Source organism: Ahaetulla prasina, chromosome 8, assembly GCF_028640845.1.
Source record: "Ahaetulla prasina isolate Xishuangbanna chromosome 8, ASM2864084v1, whole genome shotgun sequence".
NCBI classification, from domain to species: Eukaryota; Metazoa; Chordata; class Lepidosauria; order Squamata; family Colubridae; genus Ahaetulla; species Ahaetulla prasina.
The window spans coordinates 51,272,416-51,298,598 of record NC_080546.1 but is presented as its reverse complement, the minus strand read 5'-3'; the positions used below and the strand labels follow the sequence as shown (position 1 = coordinate 51,298,598).

Sequence of the window (26,183 nt, the reverse complement as noted above, 5' to 3'; positions counted from 1 at the left end):
GGAAGTTTTCATTTACTAAGAGCATCACTAATAAATTAAAAGCTGTTAGTAATTTCTGGCAACAAAGTAAGAATAATCACATAACTATTTACCAACTAACTTGCAAGTCTTCCATTCTATTCTGTAGAATGTACTATGTACATATGTATAGTACATTTGTACTATGATAACACACTGCAGTGTAACAGGAAATATATGAAAGACGTCATTCGTAAGTATATTATCTATCTATCAAGAAGGATATATTTGATTTTTAAATGAATAAGCTCCTACTGCCATCTAGTGGGTTGATTGCATACAAATAAAGCTTGGCTGCACCTAGCAACTTTACACTTTTTATATCTATAAATCTATACTACCGGTATAAATTGACAAATTTATATATAAAATGTATGAAATAGAGTAAACAGAGCTAGAGTATTTTATTAATAATTTATTATCTGTAAGAAAAACTGGCTAATGGTAGATTTCAGTAAAAACCTTTACAAGACTGCTGCATCACAAATATACAGACACTATAAAAACTGTGCTGTGATTTTGGTTCTAAACAGGAATGCAATGGGCCCCAACACACTTTTCAGGAAAAGAAAAAACGGATACTGTTCCAGAGTATGAAACTTGTGTAAGACACTGCTATGTTTTTTTGCCCAGAAAATATCAGATATGTTTTACAACCTGGAAATTATGTACAGTTGGAAATGCATGAGTTATTACACTGAAATATATAAGTGAATTTCTGTGAGAACACATGTAAATACAGTAAACCTTTGATTTAATGAACTAATAAGGGGAAGTGTATCTGTTACAGCACTCTTTGTGTTGTGTAAATTCTGAATCTGCTTTTACAGCTGCACAGTGTATAGGATACTATACGTACGTATACAGAAGCTATACAGTGTATGGGTCAATTACATCCTCTGCATTGTAAGCTAAATAGAGAACTGTTCAATCAAGGGTTTACTGTATAGTGATTCCTGAATATAATGCAGCCCAGGGTTTAATGGCACACAGAACACCACTAAGTCAGTGGAAATAAATCTTAAAATTATCTACAAAATCTAGTTAAAATTACCAAAATCAAAACTGTACATAAAATTTACAAAAATATAAGAAAAATGATTTGCTTCTGAATGATATAAATACATTTATCATGCTAAAATGAGGAAGTGGTATGTGTTTTTTTTTCCTGTTTCTAACATAGACAATGCAAGTACAAAAAAAAAAAAAATACACGGGGGACCTGTGAGTAATGAAACTGCAGTAGGGGGGAAAAAAAGGAAAATTGGTTAATATGAGCTGCATATTCCATTGCAGCCATGCCAGTTTTAGTTCACTGAAATAATAGCGCTCAAGCATTGCCAGGGGGGGAAAGCTCTCCAAGATTCTCTACAATCCTTTTTCTTTTTAGTTCATTAGCATCCAGGCACTTTTTTTTTTTGAGGAAGATATCAGACTTCTGTGTGCTGCTGAGGATCAAGTGGAGGAATGATCACATCTTCAAAATGGCTGTCATCCCCACTTTCATAGTCACTCATCATTACCTCAGACTCCATTTCACAGCATGCTGACATATCAGAGCATGAAGCTGTGGAAGCGTATGCAGAAATGGACATGTTGTCTACAGGGTCTCTGTTATAGCCTACAGCGTAAGGAGCAAAAGTTTCTTGGAAATTTGTAGGGATTCCATTTATTATGTTCTGAGGTTCTGAAACGTCTGAGGGATAGTGGTGGGGGAGATACTGGTTGAGATTGAATCTTTGCCTGCTTCCTACCGAAGACCCTAAGCTACCTACAGCAGATACGTCCCTGGATTGCTGTACGGAGTCAAACTGATCATTGTATTCCGGTGGCAAGGGTGGGAGGTCATCAGGAACAGGGAAATCGTCTGGTGGAGGTGGAAAGTCGCTTTCGATGTCATAACCTCCAGCATAATAATCAGCATCAATCGAATTTGGATCTGTGTACAGAGGTGCAGCCTCTTCAACAATTTCATAATTTGGATATTCTTGTATGCCAGGCAGTTGGACAGTCGGCATCCAGTCAGAAGTATCCCAGTGATAGCCTGGAGAGCAGAAATAAAGAAAAATTGAATATCTTGTTCCTGATTTACCATTAAAACTGAAAAACCAAAGCAAACGCATCAAGAGCAACTCAGGATTAGAGAATACGAATAACTGAAGCTATTTGCCTGTAATGGTTAACAAAGACATTCAGTGTTACAACCACAGGTGGCAGTTAAGAAGCAAAAAGTGTTGTGTCTTGCCCGCCCTCAGAGCAGCCGGGGCCTTCTTACCTGCTCCCGCACACTGAGGAATATATGCTTCCCGGTCCCAGTCCTGGCTCCATGCCCACACAAACTGCAGAAGGAGAATCTCCCTGCCCCAGCCCTGACTCCATGCCCAGGCAAACGGAGCAGCTAGACCCCTCCCCCTCCTCCACAGCAGGTGAGCCTGAGGAGGGTTTATTACCAACAGCTGATTGGTGTGACCCTCGCATCAGAAGATTGGAGAGGCGGAGGCAACAGAGGGAAGGGAGGGGCAGGCCTTAATGAGTGCTGAGTCATGGAGCCACACCCCATGGCCTATATAAAGGAGCTACTTTCTGGCAGTCTCTGAGTCAGGCAAAAGTCGAACTTATCTTGCTGAAGTCACTTACTGGTCTCCTGCCTGCTCTGAGGACTTTGCTAGGACTTTGGGCAGAGCTGCAGAGGCAAGCCTGATTCGGATTTCCCTGACCCAGCCGTCAGCGGAGGAGTGGGACACGACAAAAAGAAAATTGCTTTATTTCGTTGGGGGAGTTCCTTGGAACCCTGACATTAGGTGCCATGCAGTATATAGTTTATAATCCAAGGCTGAGCTATCTTAATTTCAACATATCTTATTACGCAAAGTTGTGAAAAGACGTAGTTGACCTCCTATACAAGGAGCACAAGGATGTCCAACCTTGGTAACTTTAAGATTTGTGAAATTCAACTCCCAGAATTACCTAGCTAGCTGTGGAATTCTGGAAGTAGAAGTCCACAGGTCTTTAAATTGCCAAGGTTGGACATCCTTTACGGTGTAAGCACAGTATCATTCTTTGGGTAAAAGAATGCAACCGCCAATTACCAGGTGCATGCCAGCCACTTACTAAAAGCACTTTCTTTGCATGTAAGTCTTATACTTCATTATTCTGATTCGGGTTTATGCAGAAATAAGTCTCACTGCGTTTAGCAGTATTTTCTTCTCAGTGAAGATATATGGGATTGCAGGATTTGTCGATTACAATTAATGAAATTAGAAACTTTTTTTTGATGACTTCCTGACTTCAATAATTCTGAAATAGGATTTTTTTTCATCAATTTTTGGCAAACTGACTGATATTGCTTTTCCAGTCTAAAACATGCAGTAATTGTTCAAACTGTAAATTTCCCCATTTGTAATGTAAAATTCAAAAAGTTATAGACTTATATACCGCTTTCCAGCCCTCTCCAAGTGGTTTAGAGCCAGCCTATTGCCCTTAACAATCTGGGTCCTCATTTTACCAACCTTGGAAGGATGGACGGCTGAGTCAACCTTGAGCTGTTTAGAATTGAACTCCTGGAGTGAGTAGTGAGTTAGCCCTGCAATACTGGATTCTACCCACTGTGCCACCACGGATCTTGTATGTGTTTGTGTGTGTGTGTGTATGCATATGTATGTATGTGTATGCATATATATGTGTGTGTGTGTAGACAACACGTGTGTACACACACCCAAGTACATAGTGTAGAGCAAAGTGGGTATTCAGGAACTTTTTTCTTGTTCTTTTATCTTTTAACAGATCAGAACAGACTGCTGTAACTTTAGGATATGTTTTCCTGCTATACAGGAAATAGGTTTACTTAAATATTATGTATTTTTTCAAAAAAATCATACACTAAAGTAAAAATGGAATAAACAGATTTAGGAATAAGCGTAGTATGCAAATGGCACAGAAACAAGTTTATTTTTGGTTTAGAGTGAGACCAATAAATTTAGGATCTGATTTTTAAAAAAATCAATAATTGTAATGGTTAATATTACTGTCACTAATATTATCAATGACCAATAAGCTCTTTAACAGAAAGTATAAAATATAATTGAATATCTGATTTTTAAAAAGTATTAGTAACAGCATTCAGACATTCACATGTCAAAACAAATATTAAGCTAACCATGCAAAAATTTGAAAATTGCTTTGTGTTGTAGAACAAATATAAAATAAAATATGCTGAAAATAAAGGTGAACTGATTATAAACACATAAAAACAACATTTCTCCAATTCATGATAAAATTCTAAAAAGGTGTATTTTAAAACATTGCAATAAAGTGTATGAATTACAACACAAACACACACTAAGCAACCAAAGTCAAGTTAGTGCTGTGGACATTTAAATGAGTATCACTGAACATCCACATGCAGAAGTCACCTCTTGAATTGCCCAGGTCAGGAACAGCAAAAGACTCTTTAGAAGACAAGTGAAAAAGAGGAGGAAAATACACAGTTGATTAGTTCCAAAACTCTTAATGGACCCAAATCCTACATGATGTCATGAAAATGGCACACAAATTCATGTTCATTTTTATCTATTATAGTTATGGAACTATGTAGCTAAAGACTGAAATCCCTGAAGGAACATTAGATTAGTAGCTTAGATCAGAGGTCTCCAACCTTGGCAACTTTAAGCCTGGAGGACTTCAACTCCCAGAATTTGTTGAAGTCCACCAGGCTTAAAGTTGCCAATGTTGGGGACCCCTGAGCTAGATGATGATAACAGTCATCAAAATAGCCTTACAAAAAGGGCTTCTGAAAGTAGCCTCAGTTTCAAAAGGCGATTCTGTATCTCAATCAATTTTTAGGTACACAAAATTAGTTATGTGCCTCCTTGGATCTAATCAAAGTGCTTATTATGAAGCTGACAAACTTCCAAATCATCAGGGATATCCTTATGTTCTCCTTAGTTATGAAGATACTCAGCTATCAGGCATGCAGGAAAACACCTTTTTGTATATGATTCTTAAGCTTTGGAATGTATATTTTAGGTAGGAGAGTTGGGTCCCACTGTCCCAAAATTTGGGAAATTGGTAAAAGCATTTTTGGTCAAGCTTAACTTACATGATTTAATTACCGATTTCACATGGATTTTAATTTGTTTTAGCTTATATTTTGTACCTTTACTGTTGCAAGCTAGCTTAATGGTCAAATAGGAAGATGAAATACAAATCCAATTCTTAAATAACAACAACAATAAATATCTGAGACCTAGGCAATTTTTGAAAAGTATAAATCTTGATCTTGTTTGGTTTACTTTAATGTCCACACTGCTATTGCACCACTACTATGACTACTATGAGGACTGCTGACTATTTTTTATAAAATAAAAACATTTTAAGTCTGAAGGTTGATGAATATGTATAACTGACTGGATCCACTTCATCTTATTTACTTCCTAGGGCCTTCTTACTGTGGCTACATGATCTATTCTAACCATGTTAAGGGGCCACCAGGTAGATATTGACTCAGTCATTAGGCTTTTTCCTTTAAACAAAAGTGTTTATATGTACATTATTGTAAGACATGGGTTTTCCACAGCCTTCTGATTCTGTGTTACTAGTATTTATAAAATGGGCATGATTGTGGACAGTGGTTTTGCAGCATTTAGAGAATTTGTGTGATTTTATGTTAGTTGCCTCCCCTGTGTTACATCAGGAGTTTCCAGGAACAAAGACCATCCATTACTCCTCCTCTTCTTCCTCCTCTTTAAGTTATCACACACATGAATGGCACCACATAAGCAACACTTTTAGAAAATGGTATTTCAGTTACTTGTAGTAACTGTTGATATAGAAGATATGCGGATATATGAATTTTTATATATAAGGTAAAGGTAAAGGTTCCCCTTGAACATACGTGCTAGTCATTGCCAACTCTAGGGGGTGGTGCTCATGTCCGTTTCAAAGCCGAAGAGCCAGCGCTGTCTGAAGACATCTCCGTGGTCATGTGGCCGGCATGACTCAACACCAAAGGCGCATGGAACCCTGTTACCTTCCCACCAACGGTGGTTCCTATTTTTTCTACTTGCATTTTTTATGTGCTTTTGAACTGCTAGATTGGCAGAAGCTGGGACAAGTAACGGGAGCTCAGCCCATTATGCGGCGCTAGGGATTCAAACCGCTGAACTGCCGATCTTTCAATCAACAAGTTCAGCGTCTTAGCCACTGAGCCACCGTGTCCCTTAATTTTTTTATATAGAACATCTAATTAACTTAATTAGTTTCATATTGTTATTGCTGGAATAATTGTCTTATTGGTCAATTATCATTCTGACCCAATATTATGTCCTTCAGCTGTGTTTGGAGTAGATTTCATTATCTCTTGTCCTGCCATCTTGCTTGGAATTCTGAGAATTATGAAATATATTTGGAGAACACTACAGGAGTTTGCTGCATTTAAATAGCCAATATAGATTTGTAGAATTCAGTCCTATTGTACAGTCACCTTGCATTAACATGAATGCCAAGAGAAATACGATCTGAAATAATAGTTGTTCTAGCACACTAATTTTATATAGCTCCTACACTGCAAACTATTCTGTCTTCCCAGCCAATTGGGTACACTTGTATGCATAAAAATAAATTTAAAAATAAAGAATTTTCTAGGTATGGGATGAAACCTATATGCGAACAGTGAATATTTGAACATTATTCCATTTGGATTATGCGTTTCATGTAAGTAAGTAAAGAATGAATGAATGTATATGAACTGAAATGAATATGTATATTACTATTCGTTATTCAAACTGATTGCAGCCATTTAATAACTTTCTCACCAATATTATTATAGAAGTGGGGGCAAAGAGATTGCTTTATTCGGAGGAATCCTTCATTGCTGAATACTTGAGCTGAAATATAAATCAGTGTCTTGCTGTTTTATAATTTGTACTTTTTATCAGTACAATAAACTCTGATCTGCATTCTATTACTGACACCAATGTATTCCAATCCGATTCCCTCCAGATGTATTTAGACATTATGAACATCTCAAGTTAGAAATTCCTGCAATCAAAGTTCTAATTTATCTGGAGATTTTCCATGGTGGATGAAGACGCATTATTAGACACGCAAATAATTTTTCTGTGGACCACCAAAATTTTCTCACAGGCCACTGGTTGGTGACCACTGTTCTATAGTAATTTAGAAGGCTTTTAGAATATAAACTATGGGTGAATATATTTTGGGTTGATGAAGCCCATAACTTCATCCTATTCACATTCACCCCCCCACCTTTTCTCAGGAGGATGAAGCTTTCAAATTTTCTCTACAATCACAATCATCACTAACACTATTTCAACCTTCCAATACTGAAGAATTTTCAGTATGGAAATTTGCATATGGGAGCTGTATCAGAGGAATAAAGTTAGAGTCAATGACATCTTAGGAGCTTGCTGAAATTCACAAGATCAGATTCTTTCAGTTTTCTTAGAAACTCTCCCACAATGGCTATCAGCACTCTCTGGGTTTCAATGGCCATTTCAGCAGCCATCTAAGAACTAGGTGGGATAGCCATAAACTCAATATGCATGGGAGTAAGCCCAGGTAATAAAGAAAGACACTATCAAGATAATGCTCAGATAAAAGAAAACTTGAGTCTAGGACAGTACTGTGAAATAAGAATCTCAGACAAGATCCTCTCTAGTTTTCATAGATGAAGCAATTCTAAGAAAACACGTCTGAAATGATTAAACTTACTTTAAGAGTGCATTTACTTTCACACATTTATGTAAGTTCATATGGGGTACACTGAGGCAGACATACAAGGAGCTGCTCAAAGACATCTAGTCAATAACTATTGCATTTAGATAAGTATCTGACTTCAAAACATCCCTGATTTGCATGAACTTCACAAATAGCTGGTCCACCGCTATCGTTCATTTTATGCATCTTGAGGATTGTGGAATGTTTACCATTCATATATTTGAATTTAGTGCCATTTGAGTATTACAGAGTTTCTGGGTGGATGTGAACTTTTGGGAAATCAAGTCAGAATAATACAGAAGTACATTAGACATCTCATCCTACATAAATCAATAAAGATGTCTATTTAAAAAATATATACCAATATATATAAGCACACATTGTCAAATCTACACATTACTAATAATAAAGCAAATATTGTACATTATTTTCCAATGTTTCCATGTTAAAATACAGGGCATGCAATATTCTACACAGGCAATAAATAAAAATGAAAACTATATACCTTCTTTTCCCACCGAGTCAACAACAGCATTGACAAGGTGTATTACAGTCACTAGGGAAGCTTGTAAAAAGTATGGAAGGAGTAAGTTAAAAAAGAAACCTATGATTAGCAACCATTTCAAATAGCACATAACATTATGTCAACATGAACTTATACATTTTATAAAAATTACATGCAATGTAAAGCTTGAAACAATTCTCTATGTACACCCACACAAAACATATATCTCCCCACTGCACAAACAGATTAGCACTAACATTGCTTCATTTTGATTATATAGAAATATTGAAGTGAATTACAGTCTCTAGTAGAATGAAAACATTTTCAACCTGCAAATATTAACGATCAATCCTATCCACATGAATGGCTTACAAAGGTTACCAAAACTAAAAATGGATTGCAAAGAGAAACATGCACATACATTTTAACTATCATTTATACTCATTCACTCTTCTTTTCATACTTGTGTATAGATTGTCAAACACAAATGCAATAAAGCAATTATAAATCATACACATGAATAGTTACTTTTCAGAAAACAGAAGTGGGTTCAAGCCTTTCACTATTGCACTAATCTTTTTGGAGAAAAGCATCAATTTACCAGGATATGCATCATCAAGAAATTCCTACACTGCACCTGGACTCTATTTGTTTTGAATTAGGTCTGAATTAGGTCACTATCAAGTTGCAGGAAACACCTTTAGATTTACTGATACAAGAAAGTGAGTTTTAAAAAGTGTGAGGAATGTCAGTCAGAGCAATTACCCCCAAATAGATTCTGTTTTATGACTATGTGTATCCCCTGTGGCTTGCCACCTGCGTATCTGCAAGCACCAGTTTATTAGGGAAATAAATACAATCCAGTACATAATCCATCTTTTGTGCAGGCAAGATGTAGAGGAACAGGTGTCCTAGCAAGTATTACGTGAAGGTTAGATTGACACCTGGAAAACTGGCTGGTAAAAAGGCAGTGGTAGGGATAGAAAGAAAGGAAGAATATTTTACAAAATCTTTTGAAAAACATAGGGACAGAGTCTGTGGGTTTTTCTCCCCATAGAATAAAATTGAGGTTGCTTTTAATAGGTTAAGGCAGGAATTTTATAGGAATTAGTTCAGAATAAACAGAAGCAATGCCGGAGACAATTAGGATTAATGTTAGTGGAAATAGAGGTAGAACAAGGAAGCATAAAGTGGAACAGTATTTCAGAGAGGTTTAATTACATTTTTGAATTGTGCTTTTAAATTTGCTTTTGCATTTTATTTTGTTAGCTGCTCCAAGTATCCTTAATTGGGTGTAAAGTGGAATGATGAAGTTCACAATATTGAAAAAGGAAGTCTGTTACAAGACGTAGAAGGACATAAGAAAAGAAATCACAGTGTGAAAGTTAAACTATGGAGTGGGGTGGAGATGCTATGATATAAGCAGCCAAATTGCTAGCTCTATTTCTCTATTTCTTCTTAATTATTATCTGAGCAGGCTGCATCATGTTTGGAGCTGCATAATACTTTCAGCTGTAGTCTGCAATTATGATATTTGCAGTGGTGGATTTCAATTTTTTTTACTACCGGTTCTGTGGGTGTCGCTTGATGGGCGTGGCAGGGGAAGGATACTGTAAAATCTCCATTTCCTTCCCAATCCAGGGGAAGATTACTGCAAAATCCCCATTTACTCCCGATCAGCTGGGACTTGGGAGGCAGAGGATAGATGGGGGCAGGGCCATTTTTACTACCGGTTCTCTGAACTATTCAAAATTTCCGCTACCGGTTCTCCAGAACTGGTCAGAACCTGCTGAAACCCACTTCTGGATATTTATCATTGCTATTCTTTTCTTACCATGCTGTATTATATTAACTTATTTGGAAACAGCATTCAGATTTAAAGAGAGAAAGAATAATTTCTATAGTGAGAAAAAACAGGAACACATTTTGAAATTTCTGCAACTTTACAAAAGTATTATCTACTAAGAAACACACATACACACACTTCATTAAAAAAGCCAGAAATAATAAAATTTACTTTTTTAAAGTAATAAAAGGAAGTTTTAAGATGTAACATTTTTATCAAAAAAAATATTTTTTCATATACTAATTAAAATTTACAAAAATGTTTTTAAAATAGCAGGCTCTGTGGTAATTTAAAGAAGAAAATACTTATGGTTAAGTCAAATTTGAAAAATAAAAACAAATTTTCTGGATATATTGAATGGGTCAGGCAACTTTCAGAATATTTTCCTGTTAACATTATAGTCTGATTTTATTAAGTGGAATATTTTTAATGCACAAAGAGCACATTATGCCATGATAAAGACTAAAGGGATATTTAGTCCTTATCGTGGCATAAAGCAGATTGCAAGACATTTATAACAAAGCCCCAACAGACAACTTCCTTCATTACTTATGTAATCAGACTTACAAGCAAATCCCTTATACTCTGCTTTCACTCAGTACTGCTCTGATCCATATGGGAGCTGAGGCAGCAGCAGCAAGGGAGAAAAAAAGGAAACAAATAAAGCTGTAATCCAATTTTAGATGTTTAAAGCCTAACATTAGCATCAAACAGCTAATGTTTATACTTCCAAAGGATTATTTGGCAAAGGAATTATTTAGCCGTATCTATCATCAATTACCTATCAAAGATGTATTAACTGATTTCAACTTTACTGAACTAACTTATATTATGTGGAACATGTACATTCCTATAGAATATTATGATATTGGTTAAGATAGCGTAAAACAGATATCTGGTGATGAAAGTTAAGGAGATGGCAGGCTTCCTCAGCTTGGTGCCCTTTTGATGGCTCTGCACAAATCCCACAAGGAAAGTTGTAATTCTACATGTCTGGAGAGCCTCAAGCTGCAGAAAACTAAGATGCAGCAATGACCAATAAGGATCTGCTGTGTACCTACCATTGTCATCACATGACTCTGACTGGAATGAGCTGAGGGACTGGACCTCAGACATACTTTCCCGAGCACTGTAAGGCTGAGACACCTTTTCTTCCAGAGGCTTCTTTGGTAGGCAGGAATCAAGATCCACAACTTTAGCTAAGGGAAAAAAAACCCCCCCAAAATAAGAATCATCGGAATGAAACCAATCTACCTCATAAAATAGCACAAAAACTATAAAAGGAACATGAAAGATATGTACAAATTTTATTACGTGTGCCTTTCTGAAGATCTCACCTAGGCTTAATGAAAGGAATGAAAGCAGACATTAGCTACTATAAACAATACGTTTCCACAAAGTTGACTTTGTAAATATACAAATAGAATGAGACTATTGCCTTACACACTGTAAGCCGCCCTGAGTCTTCGGAGAAGGGCGGGATATAAATGTAAATTAAAAAAACAAAACAAAACAAAAAACAAAGAACGCAACACAGAGGGAGTGAGTGGATCCTTACTTCTCCAAGTTGTGCTGGAGATGTCAGTGACTGGGTAATTGTCCACAGATACAACATATAGATCAGCATTGCTGGCCACTGCTTATGGCCTCTTCCCAGATTGTGCACTTAGGGATAATGACTATTGCCAAACTTAAACTATAGAAGTGCCAGACAAAGAGAAAGGGTTCTCTTTTTCTTTCCCTTCCATTTGAAACACCCTGTAACACTAGGGGAAAAGGAGACCTTTAATTTCATGGTATACGTCCCCTCTTAAAAGATGCATATTATAAAATGATTAAGTGGCTTGAGCAGTCAATATTTTTCATTTCTCCTCATTCCAACTTTTTATAGTTCTTGGTGTTTTCAATACTAACGTAATTCTTATTTTAACGTGTCTGAAACTAGGAAAGTAGTTTCTGCTCTACAAAAGCCAATGTTGAAAACAGGATTTTCTATCCTTTGTGTTCTATGTAATCCAGAAGTTTCCTCTCTAATTATTATTTTTTTCTTAATTCTATGGTCTCAAACTCTAGAATCTCATAAATCTGCATGGAAGAGAGAAAGGAGGAAGTGCTACGTTACTTTTTTTGAGAAGTGCATTCATATCTACTGCTTGAGTTTCCAGGGTCTTTCTGACTGTATAGAAAACAGTTTTCTATTTTTGGATGATCACATTTTGCTTGCATTCAACCATCCTAATTAACTATCAGAGGGAATAATTTACTACATAACATAAGTGGTAAAAAGTGACTTGTTACTTGATGTTTAGCTTACACTCTAAATTGCCTCCAGTCATTTTATTCCTAGTTTATGATTGATAATGTTATTGCAAGACACATGTCTCAACATCCTATCAGCAAACCATATTTAAAAGAAAGAAAAGCAGCACTTACTGTCATAATCGAAGTCCCAGCTGGGTTTCTGTATTGAGTCGCTGTCTGATGGAGAATTGGATGGAGGAGGTGGTGGCAAATTAGGAGCTACACTGCAAACAGCTACTGTTTTTCTATGACCATGTACAGAGTCAGGGTTAAAAGTAGTAAACTCTGGATGTTCTGGAATAGTGGAACCTTCAAAAGAATTTCTGTCCAAGTTGTTTCTAGAGTCACTTGGAATGCTTGGAGTATATGAAATGGGGCGTACAGGCACCTGAGGCGGAATGTCAGAATAAATATTCTTATTCAGTTTGGAATCAAAGTATGGTCTTTGCAAGAAAGCTGTTGTAGTTCCTAGGTGTTTGTCTTCTGATTGTGGCTGGCTTTTCCTCTTTTTTCTGATCATTCGGCGACAGACAACGAAAACCCCCACTAATACTAAGATTATTGCTATGAAAATGATTATTCCAATTACTTCGGCTAAGCCAATGTTCCAGGAAGTTGAAACGTATTTGTTAAGGACCTCAACACAATGTTTTCCTCCAAATCCATGACTACAGTTACAGTTATAAGCACCATATGTATTCTCACACAGAGCGCCATTCTGACATGGGTTTTCCATGCATTCATCGACATCAATTAGGCACCTGAAAAACATTAAAAGATTTGGGGGGGGGGTGTCTGTGAATACTAACAGCATATATCCAGGTTAAACACTCACAAGTTTATAAATACCAAGATTTTTACACTACAAATTGTAATGGGCTGTAAAGTAATCTGAATTCCTTCAGGAAACAAAAAATAAGTTCACTTTTCTAGCTCAATCACAGCAAAACTAAAACCTGGTCATCCTATTGCCATCAAACCGCTTTGCTTAAGTTACTCTTCCATTCTGATCCACTTTGTGGTCATCCCAACAAGCAAGTGGGAGATAAGGTTCTTCTACTTTGCTTTCTGCTATCTGGGGACTATTGCTTGGAATGTGAGCGTATGTCACAAATAGCTGTTGTGAAAAATAATTTCAGGACTGCAGCACTGCATTGGCAAAAGAAAAAAAGTTAATGCAAGGTTAGGTGGAAGGGAAGATAGCACTATGGATAGGAGGAAAGTCTGCCTTTAGTTAATAATTGGTTCTGATTACAGCAGGATGGATTTTTCCAAGTAACTGTTCTACAGATAAAATCATTGCTGATAAAATTATATCCTGAGGACGTCCAACTTTGACACCTTAAAACTTGTGGACTTCAACTCCCAGAATTCACCAGCCATTTATTCTGGAAGTTGAAGTCCACAAGTCTTAAAGTTATCATGGTTGGACATCCCTATTCAATGGTCAAACAGCACAATTAAGCACTTCATTGCCATGATGGTGAAGATGAAGCAGTCCCATACCTACTCAACAACTTTTCTAGGCAGACAAGTTACAAAACCTTTTTTACAACTATTATTACCATGAAGAAAACTCTAAACCTAATGCTAACATTTGGTGGGGCACATTGCTTTCCTATGTTTCTCATCACTTACTATTTTTGCAAACAGGTGTCTTAGAGTGAACATTTGCTATAATCCAGTGATAAGCAAAAAGTAAACATTTCTTCTTGAATGTCAATACTTGTGGCAAGTTCCCTTTGGCAGATGAGGTTTTGCTGTGCTGCTGCACTCACCACACATTTCCCAGGGATGCCCCCTTGCCCAGCGCCTGGATCCCAGGCCATCAGCAGGAAAAAGACAACAGCAAAGGTTAATTGGGGGCAGCAGGGATTTGTCATAAAGTACAAAGCAGCCAAAAAGGTGGGCATATTGAGAGAGTTGAAAATAGGCAGGAGGGAGGAGCTGAAGCCCCCTTATGGTCATAATTGCAGGCAGACTACCAACCGTCTGAATTTTTTAACAGGACCATGGGGATGGTGCAATGCAATTTCAGAAACCAATTATACTTGTGGTCATACACTTTATCTTTCCTTCTATCTTTTCCAGCATTAAAGTTTTCTCCAAAGAGCTAGCTCTTCACATAATTTGTCTGAAGTAGGATAATTTGATCCTGATTATTTGTACCTCTAGTAAAAACTATATATTGATTTATTCAATGATCTGTTTATTTTCTTGGCTGCCCATTGTATTCTTAGGAATCTTCTCCAATACCAAAGCTCAAAAGCTTCAATATCCTTCCTATCCTATCTTCAATCTCCAACTTTCACTTCCATAGAATGTCACAGGAAATCTCATGGCTTGCACTATTCTGATCTTTGTAGGGTTGTACATACTGATGGCACCTGAATATCTTTTCTAAGGCTTTCATGAATGCTCTACCAGGTTCTAGTCTGGTATATTTCTTGACTGGGTGCAATTTTGCCCATTACCACTATAACTGAGCCATCCATCTTGCTTGACCCCAAAAGGCAGAAACTATCTATCACTTTGATATCTTAACTATTAATCCTAAGGTTGATGTTGTATCCGTTGTCATTAGTTTTATCTTCTTTATATTTATTTGTTTCAATATGCACTTAGGCTTTCATTACTAGAAGTTGCAGATCCTTTGCTGTTATACCTATGTCATCAACATAGCATATTTTATTGAGGTTTCTTCTTCCAATTATAAAACCATGCTTAAAACCATCTTACATTAGTATAGCATTAGGCTATTTTACCACACATAGTCAATTCATATGATATAGCAAGCTTCATTTTCTTTTAAAAATTCTAATTTATTATTCCAACGAGCACTTTTGCTTTATGCAATTCAAGCAATTTGCTGGCTTGTGCTGTAAACAGTTCTATTTGTACTTTATAGGTTATAACAAAATCAACCGGAGGCCTGCCTCAATATTATACTTGTGCTATCCAGGGTTGCTGGCTGCACAGAAAAAGCCAGTGGAGATATCTATTCATTGATAAACTAAAATTTAGTCAAGTCCTCATGTATCATGTGTCAAATGAACATAGATAGTAATACAAGTTATCTTTGATCAGAATATGTTATGTATTTAGAGACCATACCGGGACCATCTTCATAGTTGAATTCATGTTTCAGCCTCTTATGATAGAACTAAGCTTTAAAAATGGGTAGGTAATATTATGGGCCACTATCCCACCCATCCCTTGTAAGAATTTTTATTCCACATGCTATGTAAACTGGAGCAATGAAAACCATTAACTGTACAAAAGTCACCCACCTCTCACCATGAAAACCGGCTTCACATTCACAAACAGGTCCATCTAAGCTATCAATACATTTGCCACTGTTTTTACAGGGGTTGTCTTTGCAATATGGACCAATCTGACACCTAAGGGAAAAAATAATAGTCAATTACCTCCTAAATTGATCATTCAAATTTGATGAGCTATGAATGTCAGCATACTCAGCCAGGTTCTGTGGAAAGTTATTTTGTGTAGTAAATAGCATCGGTCACAATATGATTCCAGGATTATTAACATGTATCCTGCCTATGTATTTGCCCAGACCATGAACAGATACGATATCATGAATTTCAACTGCTTTTTTTGTACAATTCTTGCAGGGCCAATCTTGATTTTCTAGTAAATGTGCATTCCACAAAATCCACAGTAAGAATGGCTGAACAAGATCTATGTTTATATACCCAAGCTTGTCCTCATTTGTGCCTCACTTCTTCAAACATACATGAAAACTTTCTTCTGCTTCTAACAAAGTAAATGGATGCAAAATTGTCACACAGACAATTTTCTCAAAGTACACATGCAAGCAGAGAATATTACAGACGCGATACTGTGAAGATAAACATACTGGATGAAATTTATTTCAACAGTTCGAAAAAGGCCTCCTACCTCTGGCCTGTATATAGCCCTCTGCACTGGCAGATGAATTCATCATTGATGGAAATACAAGTGCCACCATAAAGGCAGGGATTGGAAGCACATGGGTTGATATTTACTTCACAGTGTGTACCCATAAATGCAGCTGCACACTTACAATAATAACCTGCAATGAAAGCCAAGAATGAAAGCATGTTACTGCGCTCACAAAACTAAATGGTTTTTTTTTCTCCACAGAAAAGACAATCAATGGAGCCTTTCTGAAAACAAATCTAGATAAATGGGCACAAAAGCATTACAGAGATGCAACACTCCTAGAAAGAACCAGTTAATAAAGCTTAACAATATCTTACTGTGGAATAAGTAACTGTAATTATGATAGCTATTTCAGAAATGAATATTGCAATCGAAAGAACATAATACATCTCATTCCTTTTAAAAAGTTGACAGTGTATGAAAACTTTAAATGTTGAAATACAATAAATGGAGTCCAAATAGCTTTACTTTATTAGCATTTTGAAAACTAGACCTAGCAGTGTTGCTCCACAGGGCATTTTAACATTTAGGTTAATTGAACTGAATGGTATCTGGGATATGCAAGTTTGTTTTTTAAAAAAATGTCTTCACTTGTTCTAGAGAAAGTCTGGTTTTAGACTATTACTTGGAAAGCTAATACAAAGTTGCAGTAAGATAAAAGTGGTCTTGTACAGCATTTATATTTATGGATCATACAAAATAAAGCCATGCTAAATACCAATAACAAATAAAAAAACCTTACCTCCAGTGGTGAGTGGATTACAAATGCCTCCGTTCTGGCATGGACTGCTTGAACAATCCTCCATGGTTGTCAGTAAACATCCAGGAGATATATCCACAGATTCTTCCATTTGAGCATAACTCCGAGGTTTGTTATTTAGCGGCAATTCTTGACCATTGAGTATAATGGAATCCATACAGCCTCGGAAGCCATTGCTAACCTGTGGGCTCCTTCCATGTCTCACACCCTGCTGCCGAATGTGACCACCGAAAAAGACATGATTATCTAAATTCAGTGTCCTGAGAGTACCAGGGGCAATACCAGAAGCAGTGTGTACCCTATCTAGAATCAGTTTAGCATAGTTTCCATCCACTTCAAGAGATACTGAATGCCACTGGCCATCACTGATTTGAATACTCTGTACAGACACAATTCCAGGACCACTTCCACAGTCAAATTTGTATTGAAGTTTTCCATGGTGGATCTAAAAGAAACAAGAAAGGTAACAATTAACTATGAAGACATCACACTGGCTCCCACTTACAAGAATGTCAAATGTGAACAGCCTACTCTGATAGAATGCTTGAAATCTTTAAGAACTGCCAACTCCTAGATTTCTGAATTCAGTTCTAAAACTTGATAGCCCATCCTCTCAGAGGGCATCAAACTGTGGTCAGATTATAAAATCATAGCTCCATCTAACACCACTGAGATTCACTCATTCTTGGTTCATGACCATTCATTCATTGATTGGTCAAAGTTCAATAGTGCTGAATGAGTGGTACTTCTGACACAAAGTTTCAATTGTCCCAGCAACATGATTGCAATTTGGCAACTGGCTTGCATTTAAAATAGTTGCATGGTCACATATTTGCCATTTGCAAAGTCAGGAGAAGCCAGGAAGGTCACAAGTTGCTTGGGTAAATCTCCCATGCCCAGTAACAACCATCCCAAGGTTCTCTCTTCTTGCGCCATGCTGATCCTCATGTACCATTTCACAATCCAAAGCAGCACCCCAAGCCTTGTTGTGCTGCGTTGAATATTTGTACACCCTCCTGTCTATAACATAAATCACCCCAAGCCTCACTGTTCTTGTGCCATAGCAGACCCTTAGGCTCCCTCACTTGTGTCACAGCAGTAACCCTAAGCCTTACTGTGTGCTTATTGAGCTGGACCCTTGCCCACCTGATAGCAGCCATCTCAAGCCTTGCTGTACTTGTACCATATCAAACCAAACCCCTCCCCACCCCCCGTAGCAGCCCCTTACATGCCTGCTAGTCTGTTTGAAAGCCCCTTGGGAGCTGCAACTTCCTGCCAGCTTCCCTACTGATTTTGGTTGTTGGAAACTGGCAGAAGTTGCAAGAAGGTTAATGACTCGTAACCCTCACTTAATGACAGTAATGCTGCTGTTGCTAACTGATATGGCCACATCACGTCATGGTTTATGACAGCATCACTTAGTGATGGAAATTACAGTTCCAATTACCACTAACTAAAAAATACATTAATTCATGTCTCATTTTTCATGCGACATGATTTTTTAATGATTTATAAACTTTACAAGCTAATTATAGTGCTTTATTTCTTCCTACATTAAAATGAGAACAATTAAGTAGAATAATGTCTATATATTTACAGATATGCTTAAAGATCTAAGTGGAATTATTAATGCCATTTAGAATTCCTAGTCATTGCTAGTAAAGTCTCAGTAATTCTGAATCTTTCAGTTTTTCCCTTCTCTTTATCTATTGTATTTATTTTTCTACTATACTTCTTACCTATATTATAGAATACTGTGAGTACTTTTGTTAAAAAGGTTATTATCCTGGAAGATTAAAATACATATGCTAAAAAGCATTCAATATTTAGCTAACCATCAAAAGCATTTCACGTAGCTTTCTGATGATTAAATGATAGGAATCCAGTAAATTATTCTAAGTCTGCAGCAGTTTAGATCTGAAGTAGATTCAGAATGCAATTCAGAAAGTTTTTGTTAATTAAAAGTTTTCAGAATTTGGAGCTACATACCTCTAAAATACTATAGTCAGTTCCTCGGGCATACATAACAACCGCATGAGTAGAATATGTTCTGAGCCTCATAGTGAGTTTCATTTCCTCTTTGTTTTCATTTTCTATGAGGCGATACTTCACATAACTGTTTCCAGTAAAAGTCACTGCTTGTCCAGCAGCTACTTAAAAGAAAAACCACAAACCAGGATTTAAAACTGCAGACTGTATCTGAATTAGACAAAGAGGATTAAGTGATAAGACCTTACCAGGGCACTGGGTGGCAGTGCTTCTATCACAAACACAAGTGTACTTCTCTTCCTGAAGGTCAGCTAAGCATTCAGTACCTTCAGGGCATGGGTTTCTCTCACAAACACTGTTCATGAGCAGGCATCTTCCATCTAGGGAATACAACAGAGCATGACTTTAGTTTTACTCCTGCCTGTCCTCTCTGTCTCTCAGTAATTCTTCAAGCAGGAGCACCTAAACCTCTGATCCTAATTTTGCCTGGGCACAACAGGTAATGAAAATGATAGCTGTCAGAAAGCAGGATGAAGGAGAATATGACAGCCAGCCAGCCAGCCAGCAATCATTTCATCATTCAGTTGTAAATTGCTATCAGATCAGATTCTGCTGGGAAAATTACTCACCCGAGATTGTACTTTTTCCCCCATCCCTCTACAGAATTCATAAATTATGTTATCTAGGTAAACCATACACTGTTTATCATTTTCAAATCCTTTGGAGCCGGCAGGCAGAATTTTCTAAGAGTTGCAATTCTCCAATCACATCACGAATGTATGTTTTCTTAAAGGCCCACACTGAATATCCTTAGGGATAGAACTGCTAGCTGTGAAAGCTATCAAGATAAGGATAGCTCTTAAATGTTTGAGAGACCTCTTGTAACAGCCTCCTCCAGATTCTCCAAACTTTTCCTAGAGATTACAGTTTAGCATGATTGGGGAAAAAAGCTATTTACGATAGTGAGGTCAAAAGCATGGTCTCTCCACTCTACCACTGTTTTACATTTTGCTCAATATAAGGTTACGCTTATAATTGTGGCTGTTAAATAGTATGGTGTCAATTTTATATTTTATGCAAAGAATATTCCCTATACTTCAGTTATTGTTTTTCTGCTTAAGAGTGGAGAGAGTTGATTTTGTACCTTATAATATAAATAGTCCTTACCTTTACAAAGGCAGACTGCACTTCTATGGTGATGTGGTGTGACAAAACTCAGTCTAGCTGTGCTGTGAGTTGACATGCTTTTCTCATCCACCATCACTTTTTCATCACAAAATTTCCCAGGGCAATCCAAGCCCAAGCAGAGTTTGTGGAAAACTTTAAGGATCTGGACACCTGAGATCTCTTCAAGATCAGGCACAGAGGAATTTATTTTGTGGAGCAAGGCTCTGGTCGAATGCTGAGAACTAGCAGCCTTTTCAACAAAGAGGAGTACATCAAGATTTGATGGATGATCAGAAGGTTGTAAGCTGATTATCTGAATATCATTTCTTCTAACTCCCAAGGAAGTCCTTAAAGCTCTTTGAAAATTGCGCCAATAGTCACCAATGAATTCTTCTGGGGCAAGGTTGGCAAACTGAAAAGTTATGCTGTGATTCAGCAATTCTTGTGTCACCTGTTTGATATGTACTGCAATGACAGCTGCAGTGGTAAACTTTCCATCTGTAACAGTAACATTCAGGGGATATTGTCCTACATCTAATCTTTTGTGGGCAATCAGTTTGCCCCCAGTGCTAGAAACACTGAACAGAGATTCCATTTGGGGATCCAGTTTGTAGGTTAGAGTGTCATAAACATCTTGGTCCGTTGCATGCACTTTTCCAATGACACCACCACCATATTCTTCTCCAAAGATTGTGATGAAGATTTCTAAGGGCAGGATTGCAGGAGGGTGGATACTTTCCTCAATGACTTTAATGTCAATGTGAGTCACAGAAGACAACTGAGGCCTTCCACTGTCAGCCACCTAGAATAAACAATGGATTTGTGCTCAGTCTAGCTCACCTTTAACTTAAATCACTGTAAGATGCATAATATAGGTATTTTTTTTATATACATAAAGGGCTAATGAAGATTATATAAAATTGAACTGGAAAAGAAGCATTATCTATCATACTTATTCAGTTCAATTTGCTTTCCATATCTCAGCTGTGAGGAAGAACCATTCAATGTACACAGGAAATATTCATTACTGGCAAAATTTTGAAAAAAATGCCTAAGCAGCAATAGATGATAATTAGTTGGTAGCTCTCTGGAGGAAATGGAATACTTCTGATTCTCCCTTTTATTTAAGAATAATAACAACTATAAGAATAAAAGGGCTACTGTTTCAAATTAATTTTATTACTAGCAAGTTTCTAAGCTGATAATGCATAGAAGAGAAGCTTATTTTAAATCTATAATTCGGGATATTATTTTTGAGTTCTGTAAGTGGATTTTTAGATTCTGCAAAACAAAGTGATTCATTTAAATCTGAAGTCATTGCTCATTCTTGAGCCTGGTAGGCATCTGAGGCGAGCTTCATCATCATCAGAGTTCACTTTGTGTGGCTAGAAGACCTGACAATAAAGTGCAACTTCTTCCTATTACAAGGTTTCAGCAGTATCTATTTATAAAAGCTTCTCTGAAACCATTGAAACAGTTTAATTGCCTCCTCAAAACTGTTTTTAATATAGCTTAATTAATCCGATTTGAAATCAGTGGGGTAAAATGGTATAAAACAGCAATTATAAACCTTTATAGGAAAGGCGGGCTTTATACATAATAAAAAAGACTTTGGAATCACAAATTCAGAATGCTCTCTAAGGCAGGGGTCTCCAACCTTGGCAACTTTAAGCCTGGCAGACTTCAACTCCCAGAATTCCCCAGCCAGCAAAGTTGAAGTCTGCCAGGCTTAAAGTTGCCAAGGTTGGAGACCCCTGCTCTAAGGCACTAAAATGATCAAGGCTGCAATAACAATCACAAACAGCAGATGGCAGTTGGATTGGCTTTTTGTTCTTTCAAAATTCAGACCAATTTTTGTTCCTAAACTCTTCCAGAAATTTCTTAATATAATTACAAAGCATCCCTTTACAATTCCTTAAACAATTCTTTATGTGCTTTATCAAAATCAGAAATCATTTATTTTGGTATCATGTATGATCGATACCAAAATCAGGCTTGAAAGAAAATGTTATGGTAGTTACTTATGTACAAATTCCACTGATCTGGGAAAGGCACATTCTTGATAATGTTGCAGTATTATTTTCTTCATTAATATACATAGATTGAATGATTAATAAAATTTTTATGCCACCCATCTTCCCTGTAAGGGGGACTTTACTGCTTTTCATGGTTAATTTGACAGGTTTCTGGAAATCAAACTTCCATAAAAAGTTTCACAAGGATTCAGATGTAACCCTGGCCAGGCTAGTGAATTCTGGAAGAGGGAAAAACATAGTATTCTGCTGTGCTAGAGTGGTAACTCTTGCCTTTTCTCACTCCTCAGTTTTCATAGTAGCATATTAAATGTAGTTTCTATAAAGAATAGAAATGGACCATTAATCTATCAATGGTTTTGTTGTGTCCTCCCTCACCTCCGTCCTAGTGATGGCTTAATTAGCCAGCACTATCAGCTCTGGCAGCAGAATAGCCAGCGTCTGCCAAGAGCCTCCGTTATCTTCCACGACGCTGGTGAGTCACTCAGAAACAAACTTCAGCTCTTAATCAGTGGATTTGCCTGTTACAAAGAGACACAGCAGCTCTTGCTGTCTTTTATATCCTGTGAGGTGTGGCTCCATGACTCGGAACTTCCTGGGCCTGCCCCACCTTTGCTTCTGTTGTTCCCTCCTCCACCTGGCCTGCTTCTGGCTCCTGAAGCTGAGCCAGGGAAGCCGGTGCTCCTGAGGTAAGTCCTGACGGCCCTTCCCCCTCACTATCCAAGTCACTTTCTGGCAGCAGGCCCGGCTCGGGGGGCGCAGGCACAACAGGTTTTATATATATATAAAAAGGTAAAGGTTTCCCTCATCCATGAAAAATTCTGGCGCTAGGGGGTGATGCTCATCTCTGTTTCCTAGTTGAGAGAAGACACTCCCATAGTTATGCGTCTGGCATAACTGAGATACACAGGACACTGTTACCTTCCCAGTGAAGTGGTATCTATTTATTACCTGCATTTGCATGCTTTCGAACTGGGAAAGGAATGGAAGCACACCCGGTCATGTGGTGCTTGGGTCTCGAACTGTCAACCTTCTGGTCGACAAGTCCAGTGTCTTAATTTTATTAGAATGGAATGACCATTACATTCCATTGTAATAAAAGAGTAGCAAAGATGCAGTAGTGATAATGATTTGGAAAACTTGTCAGTCTAAACTGAATTGATGATTTGACCATATTAGTACGTACTAATTCTTTCACAGCCCAGCTATTTCAACATACTTCAAAAACACATGATAGCATATCATACCTTAATATGAAGTACGTAATGATCCTTCAGTTTGCGCTGTAGCTGAATACCAGTTGTAAGTACTGCATGTTGGTTGATCTCAAAGGCATTATCTTCATTTCCACTCAGAATTGTGAAAAGAAATGGTGGGCCATTGTGGGAGGAGTCTTTGTCTGTGACCACCAGCTGCTGAATGTTATATCCAATTGGCTTATTTTCCTATAAAAGTGAGAAGAAATTTTCTGACATAAGCCCTTAAAGGATGCTTTATGTGGATGTGTTAATATAGTTGCAAAGCTACTTTCAACTACAAAGAAGCTCCATTTTTTAGAGTTCAAAACAATTGTTTCAGGTTGAATGGGCTATTTCAATCTTTCTCAAACTGCTAAAAATTATTTATAAAATGAGACAGATACTTTAGATTTAGGATAAATCTTTCAAACTCAACACGGGTCATGTGGATTTCAAATTTAAATTTAATTTTTTTAGTATATCACTTAGCAGGTGTGCTTTGTCTTCCTTCTTGGCTTTGTAGAGTGGAAGAAAACATGATCAGCAAGACTTCATTTTTCCCCCATCATATGTAAAGCGCTGAGCAGCTCAACCAGTTGTTCCATTTGGAAGGAATAAAACCTTCAATTTGGAAGAACAGAAAATACTGTTTTTTGCTTCTATAAGACTTCTTTGTTTTTATTTTTCTGAAATGACCACTGTTGATGCAGGATGTTACAAATATACTACTTTTACACATACTATTGTGCCCTTTCTATATCATGGAAAGTAACGCTAATCTCTCTCTCTTCTCCTCATTACTGAAAATGGTTAGGTGAGGGAGTCCCATCATTTTCAATTCAATCGCTTCAATCAATGGACTAAATCTAATTATAATATAACATTTCTGGAGTATACTAAAAACATGATAAAGTCCTTCCAAACAAATAAAAATGCGTCATACATAATGTCTGAATATATGTTTTAGTGAATAGCTTTGGCTGTAAAGAAATTACAACACATTAGCTTAAAGGTAAGTTTCTTAATAATATATTGGGCCTTTTTCAAATAGAACTCAAGTTTCCTAGCTCCCTCCTCCCCTCAATATAATATCACCTAATTGATGTATTTGTTGAATACAACCTAACATTCAACTTAGAAGAAAATAAAATACTACTTTTGCTTCTAAAAGACTTCTAGTTCTTTCTTTTTATTTTTCTGAAATGACCACTGTTGAAGTAGGATACTGGATTAGATGATATGTGTTTAGCTATTAGGACAATCCTAAAGTACAAAAGTCTCAGCAACAAAACATCCAGGATTACTTCCTGTCTGTGTCATAACCCTCTGTGAAATAAATCCTTTAATCTCTCTGTCACTTTACTTCCTATGCAGTTAAAGGAGAGCTAAGCTTACTGTTTCCTATCCTTTGTTTGGCTCATGTATTTTACGATGCAGCCCAACTAGGCCTCCAACCATCAATTCTTGTCTGACAATCAACATGCCAAAAGTAAGTAAGCTTAGCTAGTAAATTCTGTAAGAGTGAAATTAAAGATTCAGGCAAGACTTATTTAATTTATTATGTCTACTAGTATTATTTTTGAGACCATACAAATAAATGCACTATTATCACAAAGCAACCAAGCATCTGAATGAAGAATTTCAGCTACAAATAAAGGGAAATGAGAATATTTTTCATCCCTTAATTTAATGCCCCCCATGTTCAGTTTTACTGTATATTTGTAAGAGGATAAATTTGACATTGCTAATTTAAGCGTGTTAAATCTTGTTTTCTTGTTCAAAAGAACAATATTTTTAGTTGTATCCTGGTTTTTGTTTTGTTGAAAGCTTTGAATTTGTATTTCTAAAAGAAATTTATCAATTACTATCAGTAAACATTACTATTACCCTTTGCTGCTTTTTGAGTATTGCAAATTCAAACATTAAAACCAAATTTCAGATGACGCTGTAAAATTCTTATCTAGTTGCTCTCTACTTAAGAATATCAGCAAAGGTTTAAATAAATATATTTTGAGTATGAACATGCAAATCAATTAACATGTAGCATCACTTTTTTTGTTAATCACTGATTTCAGCGACTTACTGAATCAGAAAAATCAGTTCATTAAACTCTGATAGTTCATTTCCCTTTCAATTATGCTATGCTTTGTTTTTTTCGGTAGAAAGCAAAAAAGCTGCATTTCTCACGTTGGCAAAAATGAAATTTGTGAGATTCTGCTCTCCCCAAAGAATAAGAAATAACAGTTTCCACTTGCAAGATAAACTTACATAAAATATCAACCTCAACCTAGTAACACAGTTAGAAGTACCTATAAAAACCAAGGGATTCTCCACTTTGTAATATATACATTTTTGAAGGAAATAAAAGCAGCAAAGTTGTCAATATGGATCTCCTTAAAAAATTCAGGATAAGGACTGACTTCTTTTCTTAGGTCATGGAATCGGGGAAGGGAATTTTTAATTTGTTAGCATTATCAGGGACACTTTATTTCTCAACTCCCAAAACCCATACACATTCAAAAGATATCATTATCTAAACTCAGACTCTGGAACTGATCAAGCTGGACTGGCTTCCTGTGGTCTTCTGGGTGCAATTCAAGGTGTTGGTTACCACCTTTAAAGCGCTCCATGGCATAGGACCGGG

General features: G+C 36.9%; 1 protein-coding gene across 1 annotated transcript in view; it reads right to left on the bottom strand.

The window, feature by feature from the left end:
- Positions 1–407: 407 nt before the first annotated feature.
- Positions 408–26,183, bottom strand: part of FAT1 (FAT atypical cadherin 1) — a 160,631-nt gene continuing 134,855 nt past the window's right edge. Inside the window, exons 17-27 of the mRNA XM_058192144.1 lie at positions 23,549–23,746; positions 20,269–21,070; positions 19,350–19,481; positions 19,102–19,262; positions 17,095–17,557; positions 16,329–16,482; positions 15,698–15,808; positions 12,540–13,168; positions 11,168–11,305; positions 4,431–4,466; positions 408–2,062 (exon numbers count right to left, since the gene is read on the bottom strand). Coding sequence (XP_058048127.1) covers positions 1,449–2,062; positions 4,431–4,466; positions 11,168–11,305; positions 12,540–13,168; positions 15,698–15,808; positions 16,329–16,482; positions 17,095–17,557; positions 19,102–19,262; positions 19,350–19,481; positions 20,269–21,070; positions 23,549–23,746 — 3,438 coding nt within the window. The 3' untranslated portion in view covers positions 408–1,448. The remainder of the gene's footprint in view (positions 2,063–4,430; positions 4,467–11,167; positions 11,306–12,539; positions 13,169–15,697; positions 15,809–16,328; positions 16,483–17,094; positions 17,558–19,101; positions 19,263–19,349; positions 19,482–20,268; positions 21,071–23,548; positions 23,747–26,183) is intronic.